Genomic DNA, 17250 nt, shown 5'->3' with positions numbered 1-17250 from the left:
AGTATTTGGAAAAGATAAATACAAAATTGATGGTATCTAAATTTATGTTAGAGGACTTAGTGTTGAATAATGAATAACTCATCGATTCCATAAATTTCCATAAAATTACAATAATTACTCCAAGTAGTTTCCATTATGACTCTGATTGGGGATAGCCTACAGTTTACCCAGAGCAAGTATATTGTATCTACTAGTTGGTGATAACAAGAAAAGTTATCTAATAATAACAAGGTCTCAGCATAGAATTCCTACAATGATATCTTTGTGCTGATTACTCTAAATATTCATAACATGGTGGATTTCTTGGGACTTTATTAGTTGAAATGCAATTTTATATAAAATTACCTCTGTTTTTGATACAATTTCATATAAAGTTACCTCTGTTTTTGACAGAATTTCCTTCTCTTTGTCATTTAGGGTCATTCCCATGTTAAACTACAGCTTGCTGCCATGTTTTGTATATCAAACCTCATATGGAATGAAGAAGAAGGTAAGAGATTTGTGAGATCTGTCTTGAAGAAGGAAAGTCTGAAGCAAAAACTTTCTGTGAGGTTATTTTGTCTCAAAAGCACCAGGTATTCAAGATCCTTTCTAGAAGCAGGGATAAAAAGTCATTTTCTTTTCTGATTCATTTTCTAGCTTTGGACTCTGCTCCAGTCTCCCTAGAAAAATACTGACATCCTTTTAAACTATGAAATAAAAATGGGTCCAGTGCCCGTGCAGCTAGATGGGCAGTGGGGCAACCAGTTTGTTTAGAGCAAAGCTACGTGCTTTGGGAGCGTCATAAAGAAATAAGAGATTTGGTACAAACCTCAAAACAAACACACAATTTGAGAAAACTTAAACAATAACATATAACCTGAGTACACACCTATTCCAGCATTGAATAAGGATATGATTAGAGGTGAGAAGATTAATAAAAAGAGAGTATTCTTGGAAGAGGTGATTTTGGAGGTAAGTTTGGAAGTAGATGAAGTCGTAGATTAGCAAAGAGCAGCACACTGAACATATCTAACTGTAGAGAATGATGTGTGCCAAGGCATAAGTACACAAATAATACATAGATTTTTAAAAATTTAATGACCTTGACAGAACAAAGGAAATGGGTTGCAGAATGATGGAAAATGGAGTTGGTAAAATGGAAGGAGCCAGTTAGTGAAGAGATTTGAAGATGAGGATAAATGATCCGGATTTGATATATAGGCAATAGGGAATCACTATAGATTCTTGAGGAGGGCATGGCATTTGAAGAAGGTTAATTTACCCTCTATATGCCTTAGCATATACATAAAATAGACTGAAGCAAAGAGAAACTAGATACCAGATAACTGAAAAATGCATCCTTGCTTTCACTTAGCTCACATATCTTTAACTTCTTCTTATTCTATCTCTCCTTATACCTCACTCATCCTAAACCTACTTTTTTTTCCTCACTGCAGTCTCCAATCCCTCTTGCTCAGAATTCTCCCAGGTCATCATTCCTACTGTGGCTTCATTTTTCTCCTTCCACAGTCTCAACCCTATAGTTAACTATCTCAATAATACACTGCCTTCTCTTCCCAATCCCTTGCCTCCTTAGCTTGTTACTACCCAACCCAACCCCAGCTATGTGTCACTCTATCCACCTCCTCAGGTGCCACTGGATAGAAACAGAGGAAATCATGTAACTGTTGTGACAAGTTCTGTTACAAACTTATATTATGCAGCTTCATCTGGGCCCTTATCAAATCAATACAATCCTTGTATTCTTCCCTACTTGATTCTCTGTCTAACCTCCCGTTGCAGCTACTCTCAACCTCTCCTACACCACCTTCTCTCTCTACCTTCTTAGCTGAGGACTTTGCCTCATACTTATTGAGAAAATAAGGGCATCTGTCTTGAGCTCTCTCTTCTCCCTGGTTCTGATGTCAAAATCCCTTGACATGACTCCTCTATCCCATTCTTTCCATCTTTATTACAGACTTTGAGGAAGAGGTGCCCTTTTGACAATCAATGCCTCTATTATAGATTGTCATCTGTATCATGCACATCCATGTGTACTCCAAGGCACTGTCCTAGCTTTCTCTTCTTTCCTCGATATTCTCTCTTGGTGACCTCATCAACTTCCATGGGTTTAATTATAATCTTTAGGGAGATGATGTGAGAGATCATTGATTTTTCACCTTTTTTAAAATCATCTTTGAAGAAATTGATTAGTGCTTTTTTTTAACTTTTGGGATGAACCTGTGATATCATCAGTGTGGGGAAATCCTGGCAAAGAAACTTTTTGCCCTGATGTCATATGAGCAACTCTGTAACTTCAGAGTCTCACAAAGTTGTTTGGGGCCCTGGGCAGTTAGATGACTTGCTTGAAGACACACACGAGCATGTGTCCAACGTAGGACTTGAATCCAGCTCTTCCTGACTCCAAGGCCAGCCATCTTTCTACTACACAGTGCTCTCAGTAATATCTAAGGTTTTATTTTCCAGGTTCACAAGAACGGCAAGATAAATTACGAGATATTGGCATTGTAGATATTCTACATAAACTCAGCCAATCACCAGATACAAACCTATGTGATAAGTAAGTGCCTATGATGCTTAATATGAAGGTTTTAAAATTGCATAATAATCTATCATGCCATTCTTTGTATGCAGTTTGTCATCAGTCACATCCTGTAGTCTTATTTACACCACTATGAATCTGTTGCCTTCTAGATGACCCACAATTTTGATTTTTCAGAGATTATGGTATTCCATGATCTATAACCATCTAGTATCATCAAGAGATGATGTGGGGGGTTATTGTTTGAGTAGTAAAGCAATCATTCAGCACAAAATAATATCAGATAGCTTTGATGAAATTTGAAATTATTTTGTCTCATATTACCTTGAATACCCATGTAAATTAATTGTTTGATATGTAGGTGAGTCATATTGTCAGGAGAAGATAATGTGATTTTTGTCCTAACTATAATATACCAGTAAGACCAGTTTTTGTTTTTTGGTTTGTTTTTTTAATTCCTTCAAAGGAACTTAGTTTTCCCTGTCCTGAATCAGGCTGTAGGCAAGAACCAGGTATAGCACAAGTCGACATTCAAACGTTCTCTTGAGGGATTACACTTTTCTTATAATTTTTCTGGAAAGATGTGGTGTTCTGAGCTCCCTTGTATGTACATTTTACTTCTGCCACTGTGTAAAATTCCCCTAAATCCAGGAATTCTGCTTGATTAAGAGTACTTGCTATTACCTCCTTAAAGTGATGCCTATTATCTGTCTTTCCACATTTTGGAATATGAAATTATAACTTAGCTAATTGTTTTTAAATGAAAGTGTCACGGTACTCACTAATTCATTGTTTGTGATTTCAGAGCAAAGACAGCACTGCAGCAGTATCTTGCATGATGGGAGACCCAGAGAGTCTTCAGGCCCCGCCTCCCGTTTGTTTAAGGAGTAACAGGAAATAGCCTCATTGGGTTCCTTATATTTGCACAAGTCACCTTGGACTGTGTTTCTCTCACGTGCAGGGAGCTGTTTTGCAAAAGCAATTTAGTAGAATAGATCTCAGATACATCTTGAGAACCTTCTTCAAGGTAGTAACTTACTCAGAGGACTATTGTGTTTATTTTTTCCTGAGCTACCTGGACTCTATTAGAACAATCAATTGTCATTTTCCTTTGGACCTACAATTTTTTGCCTATGCTGCAGCCACTTTGTGTGTGAGTGTGTGTGTGTGTATGTATGTGTGTGCGTGCGTGCGTGTGTGTGCGTATGTATGTATGAGGGAATACCTCAGAATTTTGTTTTCTTATTTTACATGTGAAAATCTCTTTTCTACAGATTTTCCAGGGTTTAAGCATTGCTTGCTGTATGAAAACTTTACTGAATTATATACAGTTTGAATGATATGTTATTTTAAAAACAAAAATTTGTTAAGTGTTCCATAAAGGTTATGTTGAATTTTGGTCAGATGAATATTTGTAAGTAAAAATATATGCATTTCTGAACCTCAAACTTAACTTACATATATTTCCTTTAAAAGAGAGAGAGAGAGAGAAAGGAAGGAAGGAAGGAAGGAAGGAAGGAAGGAAGAAAGAGAGGGAGAAAGAAAGAAAGAAAATATGGCTCTAGATGACCTGAATCACAGGCAATATTAATGGTGCTAGCTAGCATCTTACTGCCGCACAATATTAGCAGGTACTAGTGGCTTTTTAAGCCCAATTAAGTTCTCAGGCTTCCTACGTAAAGGGATGGGGTAACTCTCCTTAAGTTTTTGAAAATATCCAAGGGGAAATGTCATGGTACTACTGATAGTGATGCTTCTGTGGCAAAGCACTGTGAGAGAAGAACCAGTGGGTTCAGTGCCGGCACTCACTAGGGAACTTGCCAGTCACATTTGAAGACCCAGATCTCCTGCATCCGTGTGTACAAGTCTTAGGATCGGCATGGTAAGTGACAGCCATTGGACAATGATTAGGCAAGACCATTTCAGACCAGGTCATTTCTTAGAAATGCTGTCAGAATAAAGTGGAGGGAATCTGGCAAGTCTGAGTTTGAAGATTCATTGCATCCTAATATTTGCACTTCCTACAGAATATATCACTGTGAAATGAATTTGTTTTCTCCAAAGTTAAGCTATTTCAGGAGGCTCAAGGTAAAGAGTTAAACAGTTTAAAAAGAAGTCTTTCTCAAGAGCATTGCTAAGCATAATTAGCATTTTGTAGCCAGGAATTGAAACATAATGTGCTTTTATGAAAGAGATCAGGGCTTTAGGAACTATTTGGTGCAGTCAGGCACCTTTATGAATAAAGATGGAGAACGTAATGTCCAGAGAAGGAAGAGAAAATATCTTCATGATGACTGAAGATGATGTATTCTCTCTGCACAATACATGTATCTTATATCTTTAATAGCTTTTAGCTTATAATGTTCTCCAAGCTGTGGGTTAACTTGTCCCCAACTGTTTACATAAAACATAATGCAAGTTACAACAGACTATTAGAGGGAGAAATCTGGCTCTCATTTTCCTTCAAATAAGAGATCTCTTGAAGATGGAAACCAGGTTTGCAAACGTGGACAAGTCTACAATTTGGGTCAAAGGAAAAAAAACGGGATTTCATTACCCAATTCTGTCAAATATTACTAGTATATAAACCAATCTGTTACTATCCAGCACTTTCCTTTATAGAGTTTATCAGTTTGGTTAAAATAGAGCATTTTAAAAAAAAAATGCATTTAACCTCATTTTTTCCCTGCTCTGAATGTGGCCACCTAGAGATCCCCTGATTTAAATGCAGAGATAATGAATGTTTATTCCTTCAGGACATCAATGAAAAAAGTCTATTAAAATAAACATCTGGATTTTACAGAGAGATCAAAATGCAAATATGGGAAAACCTGGGGGTATTTTTTTTAAATCTAGTTTCTTGGAAATAAAGCCTTATTTTAAAACACATTCAACTGATGACAGTTTTTCTAGCACTAAAAACATCCTTGATTTAAAACTTTTAATGTGAAACACTCCAAAGTTACTATCAAATTAAAACAGAACAACAATAAAATGCTACGACAATCCAGACATCACATGGAAAGAAAAAAAGTATTTTTCCAGAATAACACATCCGTAGACTAAAAGTACACTAAATAAGATTTTCATTCTCAAACTATGTGAACTGATATTGCCTATGAGTGTATACAAATAGGAAAATTGAAAGTGCTTTACCATAAACTAGCTCTTCTGAATTTCATGAAAAACTGTATTTATTATGATAATACTGTTTTCTGCATTACATGCAATTTTTGGTCTGCAAGACACTGGCAACAGTGGGAAATGGTCTTGTATATATAGCCCAAGTTCTTAACTAAGCTTCTCAACAATCTTTAATACTGCTTTCTGTTTCTCCTTTTTTCTCCTGATTGTAATCAAGAATTTATGAAATAGAAAAGAATGTCCAATTTGATAAGTTGCATTTATTTCCTGAAGCACTTTATTGAGAACAATAAATGTTCTGGTAGTGTTTGGATAAAATTATGACTTTTAACACATGCTAATAAAGCCAAGCAAAATCACAGCAATTTCTAAAACTTACTCTATGTTTTCCAAATGTCCAGTGCATTACAGAACTTTTGAAAAAGGTATCCCCTGGCATTTGAAATGCATCTCTCCATGATTCAAAGGGCTGAAAGATGACTGAGTTTCAGAGGTTCTGCCTCAGTCAGACAACCCTGAACCTGGTCACAATAATCCAGGTTATTTGCTTCTCTCTCATTGAAGTGAATGGACCTGATAATGTCCTAGGCAACTTTTCATCTCAGTCACTTCCTCTATGGCTGCTTCAGGCTGTTGCCACCTTCTTCAGGCAAACACGATCTTCTTGGTTCTTTTGGCTTTGATTTTGGCTGCTTCCAACTGCCGCTGCCTTAATATCTCACGCATCATTTTCAGTTGTCCTTAATTTTCCTTCTTTCTCATGAGTCCCATGTTCCCACTGCTCCTGCTTACCCTACTTCTGCTTCACAGGTAGAAGGGTGCAGGTAAACCTGCCGTATAAGGAGCACAAAGAGCTTCTTATTCGTTGCAAAAGTAGACTAGCTTAATGGAAAGAGCCCTGATTTGGGAAGCAGGAATCCTGGGTTCTAGTCTTACCCCCATTTCACAGGAAACTTGATGACTTCTGTAATGGCCAGCAACAGCAAGAAGGAGGAGATGCCAGACTAGTGTCACCAGAGAGTGACTGACAGAGGGAAGGGGATGTGGCATGTGAACTGAAGCTCTGGAGTAACCCAAGGACAGCGCTGTTAGCTAATAAGCATTTATTAAGCACCCACTGTATGCCAGGAACTAGGGTAAATTTGGCTTAGTTCAATGTTGACAGGATACATTAGCAAGGAAAGGACTGAAGAAGATACAGAGCATAATGCTTTTTTCAGGCGATTTTCTGGTCCCTGGGCAAAGGAAAGGGCAGACTGGTGGGGGAGTTTGCTCCAGAATTCAGGCCTGATGAAAAGGAAAGAAAAGAAAATGGATAAGTGAAAGGGGAAAAGCATTCCCAGCACTAGTGGTTACTCCGAAGATGGAACTGGATCATCACTGTGCCATAGATAGAGGAATAGATTATAGATAGATAATATAGATAGATAGAGGAATGATTATTTTGGCACATTGAGTTCTAAAAAGTATTTTTTTTCTTAATCCAGTGAGTCTCCAAAGGACATGTCTGAAGAGAAGGGCACATGATCCTGCCTCCCTCCTCCATGTTCACACACACACACACACACACACACACACACACACACACACACACGAACCTAGTTTGTCCAAGGTCTGCCCTTTCGGAACCAAGGGAGGTGCTGAATGGGAACTTCAGGAACTTTGAGCTCTCTGCAGAGAGGGCACTATATCAGACTGCTAATTCCTCCTTCAGGCAAGACCTCTGGCCATTCTCTAAGTCTAAGCAATGTCACCCTCTCCTGTCTCAGAAAACCTGTTGATTGGCTATTTAAGCTACTTTCTGCCTTCTTAGGAAGCCTTTAGAATCTAGAATCCTTTTATTAAGGGGATTTGCTCTGTGAAATTTGGATTCAGTCAAAGGGCCACACTTGAGGACTTAGAGAACCACATGTGGCCTCGAGGCTACAGGTTCCCCACCCCTTCATTTAGATCATCTAGTGGCTACATTTATTCTTTCTTCCAGGAGAAGATTTCTTCTAGGAAAAGATAAAACCTCCATCAGGGCAGGTAAAAGCTATTCCCTGGTTCCCCTCACCTACCCTGGACCTTGGTTTTAGAGGACTCTTCAATTAGTTCAAAGATGAAGGGCCCACCTTTTCTTTGCCTCAAAGGATGAAGTCCATTTTTTCCCCATGATTTCAGCCCAAGGGTTGAAAGAGGGCTTTCAAAGAGGCTAGCAAGAAAAAGGTAAGATAGTAAAATAGAAAGATGATGGGATTTGGACTCAGAAGACATGAGATCAAATCCAACCATTACTGATTAACTTCTGGGCCTCATTTCCTCAAAATGAGGGAAACTAAAAATAATAAAATGTGGGGGCTATACCAATCATTTAACTACTAATCATCTACTGTGTGACAGGTTCTGTGTTAGGCACTAGAGTTGTACAAAGAATAAAATCTACTCACAAGGAGATTATTATAATGGAGGAGACAAGAAAGACACAAAAATATGTACAACATGAATAGAAAGTTAATAAATATATACAAAATAATTAAATACAACAACATGGGCAGAAGGACCCTAGAAGTTAGGGGTGGGGATTAAGAAAGGCTTCATCCAGAAGATAATTCTTATGCTATATCTTAAAGGGAAACTAAGGCAAAAGTAGAAGGGAATGCATTCTAGGTAGGTGGCAAAGCCAATGCAAAAGCATAGAGATGGGAGGGCTAGAAGTTGGCTGGGTCTCAGAGGGAGAGTAATGCCCTTCCATCTCTTGCTGCTCTGGCCTGATGTCCAACCTCAAGTGAAGAGAGGAGCAACTTTCCACCTGACCAAGTGCTTTCCATCTCCTGTTGTGTCTGCCCCCACCAGCCTGATCTGCCTCTGGCCATCAGTGAGGGCACCCTCTGGTGAGAAGAAAAGCAACCTTTCCTCTGACTGGGGAGGGAGGAGGAGGGATTACTTTCTGCACCTGTTCCAAGGGTAGAGAAAAATTGGAGAGGGATTTCCATCCCCTGCTTTTCTTCTCTCCTGTCTGACCACCAACCCCTTCTGGGAAGAAAGTGGCACCTTCCACTCTAACATAGTCATACCCTACACATCCAAGTGTTTCTGAACCCCTGCAGGTTATCCAAACCCCATCCCCTACCCACTATGACACAATTCCTTTTCCCCCTTCCCCCTCAATCCTCTCCTTCCCCCACTGAAGTCCCAACCAAATGCTACCCACATCTTCCACTGTGCCCTCTGCTCCGTAAGCAACAAACTTGTCTTCATCCTAAATCTCTCCCCCTCCCACTCCTTACATCCTCTAATGATCAATGAGATCTGACTACCTCCTCATGATCCAGCCTCCCTGTCCTCCCTTTCAACATTACTGACTGCATCTTCACTCATTCTCCTCAGCTCACTGGTCAGGGAGTTAGAGTATTCTTTGCTCCTAATTGTCACTACCAGATTTTCCCCAGACCTCCATCACTCAGTAACATCTCCTTTGAGATTCATGCAATCAATATCTACCACCCAATCAAAATCCTGTTCGTTGTTGTCTCTAGACATCCCTCCACTCAAGGAGTTAAGTACCTGGCTCATGATTTTTCTCTCAATTCCTGCCCTCATAGTAGGGGACTTCATATTTATTGACTCTCACTTAAACACTAACTTATGGTTCCTCAATCTATTTACTTCCCATGGCCTACTCTTTTCCCCAGCTCTGCCATGTACAAGATGGCCATACCCTTGATCTTACCTTCACTCACAAATGCACCATCTCCGTGTTCAAGAATTCCAAAATGCCCTTATGTGACCATAATCTTTAGCTTTTCATCTCACCCTCTGCCTTCCCTTATCAACCCTTTTCTTTTGTCTATACTATGATCTCCAATTCCTTGACTTTTCAGTTCTCTCCCAGGCCATCACCATTGCATTAGCTACTCCCCTTTTTCCAACATCTTGACCCCTTGGTGAACCAGTTCAACTCAACACTGTCTGATTCTCTTGAGTTTCTGGCCCCTTTATCTTATCACCAGTTAATCCATGCTAAGCCTCAACCTTGGATCACTCTCACCATCTATCACCTTTGCTCTTACACATGGCTGCTGAATGAAGGAGGGAAATTAAGTAACTCTTCTGACTAGGACCACGACAAATTTATGTTACAAGCGTCAATTGGGCCTTCATTGCTGCTAAGCAATCCTTCTACACCTTACTTATCAACTTACTATCCCACTTTCCACAGCAGCTCTTCAAAACTTTTTTGTCCCTCCTCAAACCTCTCATGGCTCCCCCTCCTCCAACCCTCTCAACTGAAAATACTCAGATTTTACAGGGAAAAAAATTAGGCCATTTACTGTGATCTCCCATTTCTCCCCTCTTCCTCATATCACTCATATGCCTTTTGCCAATATCTCCTTTATCCCTATCTCAAATGAAGATGTGACCTTACTCTTTACCAAGAGTAACTAATTCCTCTATCTGCAATCCCATTCCATCCCATCTCCAATAGATTGCTTCCTCTGTCACCACCATTCTCACTTATCGTCAATCTCCCCCTGTCTACTGGCTCCTCTACTACCCATAAACATACCCATGTCTTTGCCAGCCTCAAAATAAACCTTCACTTAATCCGTCCATCCTTGATAGCTACCATCATATATGTCTTCTGACCTTTGTGGCTAAATTCCTTGAGAAGGCCATCTACAAGGAAAATTAATTTGGCAACAGTGAATAAGAGACTGGAGTAAAGAGAGAAATGAGACAGGGAGACCAATTAGGAGGCAGTTGCAATAAACTGGATGAGAGGCAATGAGGTCCTGAACCAAGATGATAGTTATGTGAATGGAGGGTAGGGGTCAGATGCAAGAGATGTGTAGGCAGGAAAGACAAGATTTAGCAACTGATTTTGCCTGTGTGTTGTGAAAAAGAGTGAGAAGTTTAAGATAATGGTGAAATTATGTTCCTGGAAGAATGGAAGAATGGTGGTACCTTTGACAGAAATAAGCAAGTTTGGAAAGAAAGATAATCAGTTCAATTTGGTTAAGTTGAGTTTAAGATGTCTCTGGGATATCTATTATTGAATGTCCAGTGGAATACTGGTGATATGGGACTGAAGATCAGGGAGAAAATGAGACTGGATATGTAGTCATCTGCATAGAGATACAATAGATAAAAACATAGAAAGTGATGAGCATATCAAGAGAAAGTGTAAAGGGAGACGTCCTAGGACAGAACCTTTGGGGATACCTATAGTTGAGGGGCATGATATAGATGGTGAGTGAAAAAAAATAGAACTGAGAAGGAGCAGACAGATAGGAAGAAAACCAGAGAGCAGTAAAATGAAAACTAGAGGAAAGAGTATCTAAAAAGAGAGGACAGTTTGCAATGTCAAATGCAGCAGACAGTTTGAGAAGAAGGAAGGCTGAGAAAAGACTATCAGATTTGGCTATTGAGAGATCATTGATAACTAAAGAGCAATTTTAATTGAATAATGAGACCAGGAGCCAGTCTGAAAAAGCTTTAAGAGGGTGAAAGTGAAGGCACCAAAAGAGTTTGGCTGAGGAAAGAAGGAAAATATATGGAATGATGGAATCTGGTAATGGTTTTCATGTTTTTGCTTTTTTTTGTTTGTTTTTTTTGAGAATGGAAGAGACTTATGGCTTTTCATATTGAAAGGCAATAGGAAAGAAACCAGTTGATTGGAAGAGGTTGAAGTTTAAGAGGAGAGAGTTTGAGGATTCACTCTGTTGGAAAAGATAGTGTTAGTAGGATAAAGTCAGATGATAATAAAATTAAGTGCCTTTTTTTTGTTTAATTCAATTTTATTTCCAGTTCCAAAATTTTCCCTCTCTCTCCCCTCTCCCTCCCCCACCCATTGAGAACACAAGAAAAATAAAGACTATACAAATATATGTAGACATGCAAAACAAATTTCTGCATTAACCATGTACCAAGGGGAAAAACAAAAGAAATAAAAGAAAATATGCTTCAATTTGCACTCTCAGCCCACCGGTTCTATTTTAGGACATGGATAGCATGTTTCATTGTGAGTCCTTTGGAATCTTAGTCATATTGATCAGAGTCACTAAATTTTTCAGAACTGAGTATCTTTACGGTGTTGTACTGTATACGTTGTTTTCCTGGTTCTGCTCACTTCACTTTTCACTAATTTATACAAGTCTTCGCAGGTTTTTTGAAACCACCCCATTCATCATGTCTTACAGTGCAGAATCCATATACCATAATTTGTTCAGCCATTCCCCAATTAATGGGCATCCCCTCAGTTTCCAATTCTTTGCCACCACATAAAGAGCTGCTATAAATATTTTTGTACGTAAGAGCCCTTTTCCTCTTTCTTGATCTCTTTGGGGGTATAGATCTAGTAGAGGTATCTCTGTGTCAAAAGCAATGTAGAATTTAATAGCTTTTTGTGCATAGTAGTTCACAGCATCACCAACAGCTCATTAGTGTACCTATTTTCCCACATACCCTCCAGCATTTGTCATCTTTCTTTTTTTTTGTCATTGCACACAATATGATGGATTTGAGGTGATACCTCAGAATTGCTTTAATATACATTTCTGTATTTATTAGCGATTCAGAGCATTTTCCCAAATGGCTACTGATAGCTTGGATTTTTTTTTCCTTTGAAATCTGCTTATTCATATCCTTTGACCATTTATCAATTGGGTAATGGCTCTTATTCTTATAAATTTGACTCAGTTCCACAGACAGAGACACACACACATATGTCAGGGGGAAAGGCCACCCCTCTGTTCATTATGGGGAGAAAAGAGGAGAGATTACAAGATGGTGTCAAGAAGAGTTAAAATATAAAAAAGTGGAGAAAATGTAGTATAGCTCGTGTTCAATGGCTCATATTCAGTTTTCTCTATAAAGTAAAAGGCAAGGTCCTCAGCTAAGGGAGAAAGAAGAGGGAGAGATATAGAAGAACTGAGGAGAGGAGAGAAAGCTTAGAATAGCTTCTGTGGGAAGTAAGATAGGGAATCAGTTGAAGAAATAAAAAGACTTTTTTGCTGTGGTGACCTGAGACAGGATAACATTAATTTTTAATGTATCCAGTCCACAGGATTATGAGACTTCGTCAGTGGCTTGTGAGAAGAAAAAGAGACTGCATGTGGTAGGAATAATCCATGGCTGAAGTTTGGCAAGAGAAAAACAATAGTACAAGGGAGCAAAGAACATGAGAGAAGAGGGTAGTATAGAAGTAAAATGGCTAATTATTGGGTTGAGAATAGAGAGAGAAAAAAGTGAAAGCAGAGCAAGGTAATGAACTGAGAAAATAATAAGGATAGTTTGTTCACTATGGAACTAGAATTCTAGAGGGCACAGTGGAGGGGGTGGAAAGAGCTGGAGTAGGACATGGGTGGGATAGGATTGAGAGGTATGGGGATAAGATAAGGCCTTCCACTTTTCCAGTTCTAAATTCAATGATCCTATGAAAACTTAAGACATCCTTAATCAGATGCCCCAAGGTTCAGGCTATGTCATGACTTTCGTGAGTAAAGACATTAATAAGGCATACTTCAGTGATCAATATATTTCTGTAGTCTTCTATCTTACCCAGAAAATCCCAGTTTGGACTATTCTAAATACATTCCTCATTTTACAAACCCCACAAAAAGTGTTAGATAATTAGAAGCATGCTTATGGCTTAACTATTACATGACATGCTCATCCAATTTTTATCTAGGTATTTAGGAATATCTAGGAAACCTTAAATAGAATGAGCAAGCTTTTTGATGACAGTTGTTAAGAGAGTTGAGAATATTCTCAATGACAGAGATTGGGAGTAGCAGAAACTTCAATAAATTACCTCTGTGCTAAATAATTGGAAAAATATCAATTACTCATGGATAGGCCAAGCCAATGTAATAAAAATGACAATTCTACCTAAATTAATTTACTTATTCAGTACCATGCCATGAAACTACCAAATATTATTTTATAGAGCTAGAAAAAAATCACAAAATCCATCTGGAAGAACAAAAGGTCGAGAATAACAAGTGAATTAATGAAAAAAATGTGAAGGAAAGTGGTCTAGCTATATCAGATCTCAAACTGTATTATAAAGCAGTAATCATCACAATAATTTGGTACTGGCTAATAAATACAGTGGTGGATCAGTGGAATAGATTAGGCACATAACATACAGTTGCAAATGACCACAGTAATCTAGTGTTTGATAAACCCAAAGCCCCAACCTATTGGGACAAGAACTCACTATTTGACAAAAAACTGCTGGGAAAACTGGAAAATGGTATTGCAGAAACTAGGCATTGACCAACATCTTACACCATATACCAAGATAAGGTCAGAATGGGTACATGATTGAGACATATAGGGTGATACCATAAATAAATTAGGGGAGCAAGGAGTAGTCTACCTGTCAGATCTATGGATAAGGGAAAATTTATTACCAAATAACATAGAGCATTATAAGATATAAAATGGATAATTTTGATTACATTAAATTAAAAAGGCTTTTCCACAAATAAAACCAATGCAACCAAGATTAGAAGGAAAGCAAAAAGCTGGGGAAAAAATTTTGCAGTAACTATCTTGATAAAGGCTTCATTTCTCAAATGTATAGAGAACTGTCAAACTTATAAGAATACAAATCATTCCCCAATTGATAGATAGTCAAGGGATATGAACAGACAATTTTCAGATAAAGAAGTTAAAGCTATCTATCATCATATAGAAAATGGTCTAAATCACTATTGATTAGATAAAGCAAATTAAAACAATTCTGAAGTACCGCCTCATACTTATCAGGTAGGCTAATATGACAGGAAAGGAAAACAATCAATATTGGAGGTGATGTGAGAAAATTAAGATACTAATGCACTGTTGGTGGAGTTGTGAACTGATCAAACCATTCTGGAGAGCAATTTGGAACTATGCCCAAAGGGTTACAAAACTGTGTATATTCTGACCCAGAAGTACCACTACTAGGTCTGTATCCCAAAGAGACCTTTAAAAATAGAAAAGAGCCTATATGTATAAAAATGTTTATAGCAGCTCATTTTGTGGTGGCAAAGAATTGGAAATTGAGGGGATGTCCATCAATTGAGGAATGACTGAACAAGTTCTGGCATATGATTATAATGAAATACTATTGTGCTATAAGAAATTATGAGCAAGATAATTTCAGAAAAACCTGGAAAGACATGAGCTGATGTAAAGTGAGCAGAACTAAGAGAACATTGTACACAGTAACAGCAATATTGTATCATAATCAACTGTGAATGACATAGCTATTCTCAGCAATATAATGATCCAACTCCAGAGGACTTATGATGAAAATACTATCCACCTCCAGAGAAAGAACCGATGGAGTTTGAATTCTGATTGAAACATACTATTTTTCACTTTATTTTTTGTTGGAGGGCAGTGATTTGGTCTGTATTTTATTTCACAAGATGAATAACATGGAAATATGTTTTGCATGATTACACATGTATAACCTATATAAAGTTGCTTACCATTTCAGGGAGTGGGAAGAGGAGGAACGAGAGAGAGAATCTTGAACTCAATTTAAAAAAAAAAAGCTAATGTTAACATTTGTTTTTAGGCATAATTGGGGAAAATAAAATATTTTTTCAAATGAAAAAATTATCACTGTGGTCAGGCTTCTAACTTTAATGACTGTGCTATATTCACAAAATCTCCTCTCTAGGCAAACTAACCACTGGTTTTCTCAAGAAGAAAAATCAGACATCAGCTTGGAATACCAGAACTCAGAAAACTGGAACTAAAGAGATGAATGTAGACATGACCCTCACATTCCAGAATTTTATCCAAATAGTCAATAAAATCACTAACTTTCCTAAAATCTTGTAACCAAGAGACACAATACTGTACTCTCATTTTTTTCATTTTAGGTCTTGAGGCATTAAACCTTCTAGTGATCAAGTAAACTTAAAATTAAATCCCAGGGCAAACATACAGCTACTGGGAAATCCATTTGTTTCCTCTGCAGGATCTAGAAAAAGAAGACTTCTCTATCCTCATCTTCGATCATCAGGTGGAAGGGTAGAGTGATAAGGGTCCTGGATTAGATATCAGGAGACTTGGATTCTAGCCCTGGTACTGTTGCTAACAAACTGCGTGACCAAAGAGAAGTCACTTTAATTTTTTAGTACCTCTGTTTCCTTGTTCAAAACACAACATTATTATCTAAACTATCTGCCTGCACAAGACCTGTGAAAATTCAATGAGATGTTAGATGTGGACTAGCTTTGAAAAGTATGAAGTGTTACATAAGTGAATGTGTTAATGTGTTGTCATCATCTCGGTTGCTATTGAGGTTTGGGGAGTACAAGGGATGCAATCACCACTTTCTATTTTGTCAGTGTCCTCTAGCCTTTGGCAGGACCTAGAGCTATTATAGCTTAATTTCCATGTTTCACAAAGCTTTCCTTATCTACACAATTTTACTAGCAAAGGCTAGTAAAAAAAAAAAAAAACATAAAAAAGAAAACCTGCCCTGCACCTGGAAACTTCTAACCCCCTGAATTTCTACTAAACCAGAAGGCAGAGGGGAAATCAGATACCAACCTATGTTAGTAGAACCTAGGAAAGTCCACAGCCATACCATCCTGAATGTGCTTGAGTTCATCTAATCAGGAATGTGCCTGATTGGTATTTGGATCAGAGATGAAAAATCATGAAACAAACCAAAGGGGTAGAGGTTACCAGGGAGAAAGCCCCAGCTAGTTCTCTCTTAAGAATGACATTTTCATAAATTTTCATGAGGCATACCAGTTAAGGGGAAAAAAAAAGAAGCTTTCCTTTCCAATTTTAACATTAATTGACCTAGTAGAATCAGCTGCCCAAATCTCACTAGTGACTACTTCCACATTGTGACTTCCAGTGAATGTTATTCCACAACTAGAATCTATGGAATATATCACATTTGACCCATGGACCTCCATGGTCCTCCAACCCCCAGTTCAACCAAAGTATCTGTCCATACTAACTTTAAGAACAATTTAAAGCACTCAAGTATCCTGAAATATCTCTCAACCACAACGAATATTGCATCTCAGAGGAGGTTTTTCATCTAGCTGTTTCCAACTAGTAAGTATCTGAAGCTGGATTTGAACTCAGGAAGATGAGTCTTCCTGACTCCAAGCCTGGCATTCTATCCACTGCACCACCTAGCTAGGGGTCCATATGCCCACAGGTTAAGAATCCCTACCCTTGAGGTACCCTTGGGAAAGCAGAGAGATGGAAGAGGAGAAAGATGCACTGTAGCCTTTGTTATTTCTTGGGCATGAGAGGGAACAAAGAGATGGGTAGTTAGGGAAGAAAAGGTAAGGACAAGAGGAAAAGGAACAGCAAAAAAATATAGAAGTGAGAAAGAAAGATCTCATAGCTAGTGCGTTTGATTCCAGCTTTCAGTCATTGGGTTTTGGATCATCTACCCAGTGAGCTACCAATAAGCAATGCCCATGGCCTTTTCAAAAGCTTAAGCAATGGCTGAGATACTAGTGATTGTATAATTTTTTAAAATTTTCTCCTCATTTCATTAATCTCACCTTTAATTTTTAGGATGTCCAATTTAGTTTTTGTTG

General features: G+C 38.2%; 1 protein-coding gene across 1 annotated transcript in view; it reads left to right on the top strand.

Moving 5' to 3' along the window:
• ARMC8 (armadillo repeat containing 8) overlaps positions 1-6048 on the top strand; it is a 129855-nt gene extending 123807 nt beyond the window's left edge. Inside the window, exons 20-22 of the mRNA XM_036744695.1 lie at positions 418-490; positions 2470-2563; positions 3351-6048. Coding sequence (XP_036600590.1) covers positions 418-490; positions 2470-2563; positions 3351-3384 — 201 coding nt within the window. The 3' untranslated portion in view covers positions 3385-6048. The remainder of the gene's footprint in view (positions 1-417; positions 491-2469; positions 2564-3350) is intronic.
• Positions 6049-17250: the final 11202 nt, after the last annotated feature.

This window comes from Trichosurus vulpecula, chromosome 2, assembly GCF_011100635.1.
Source record: "Trichosurus vulpecula isolate mTriVul1 chromosome 2, mTriVul1.pri, whole genome shotgun sequence".
Lineage (NCBI taxonomy): Eukaryota > Metazoa > Chordata > Mammalia > Diprotodontia > Phalangeridae > Trichosurus > Trichosurus vulpecula.
Note: the sequence above shows the minus strand (reverse complement) of the source record. Positions and strands in the feature narration are given on the sequence as shown.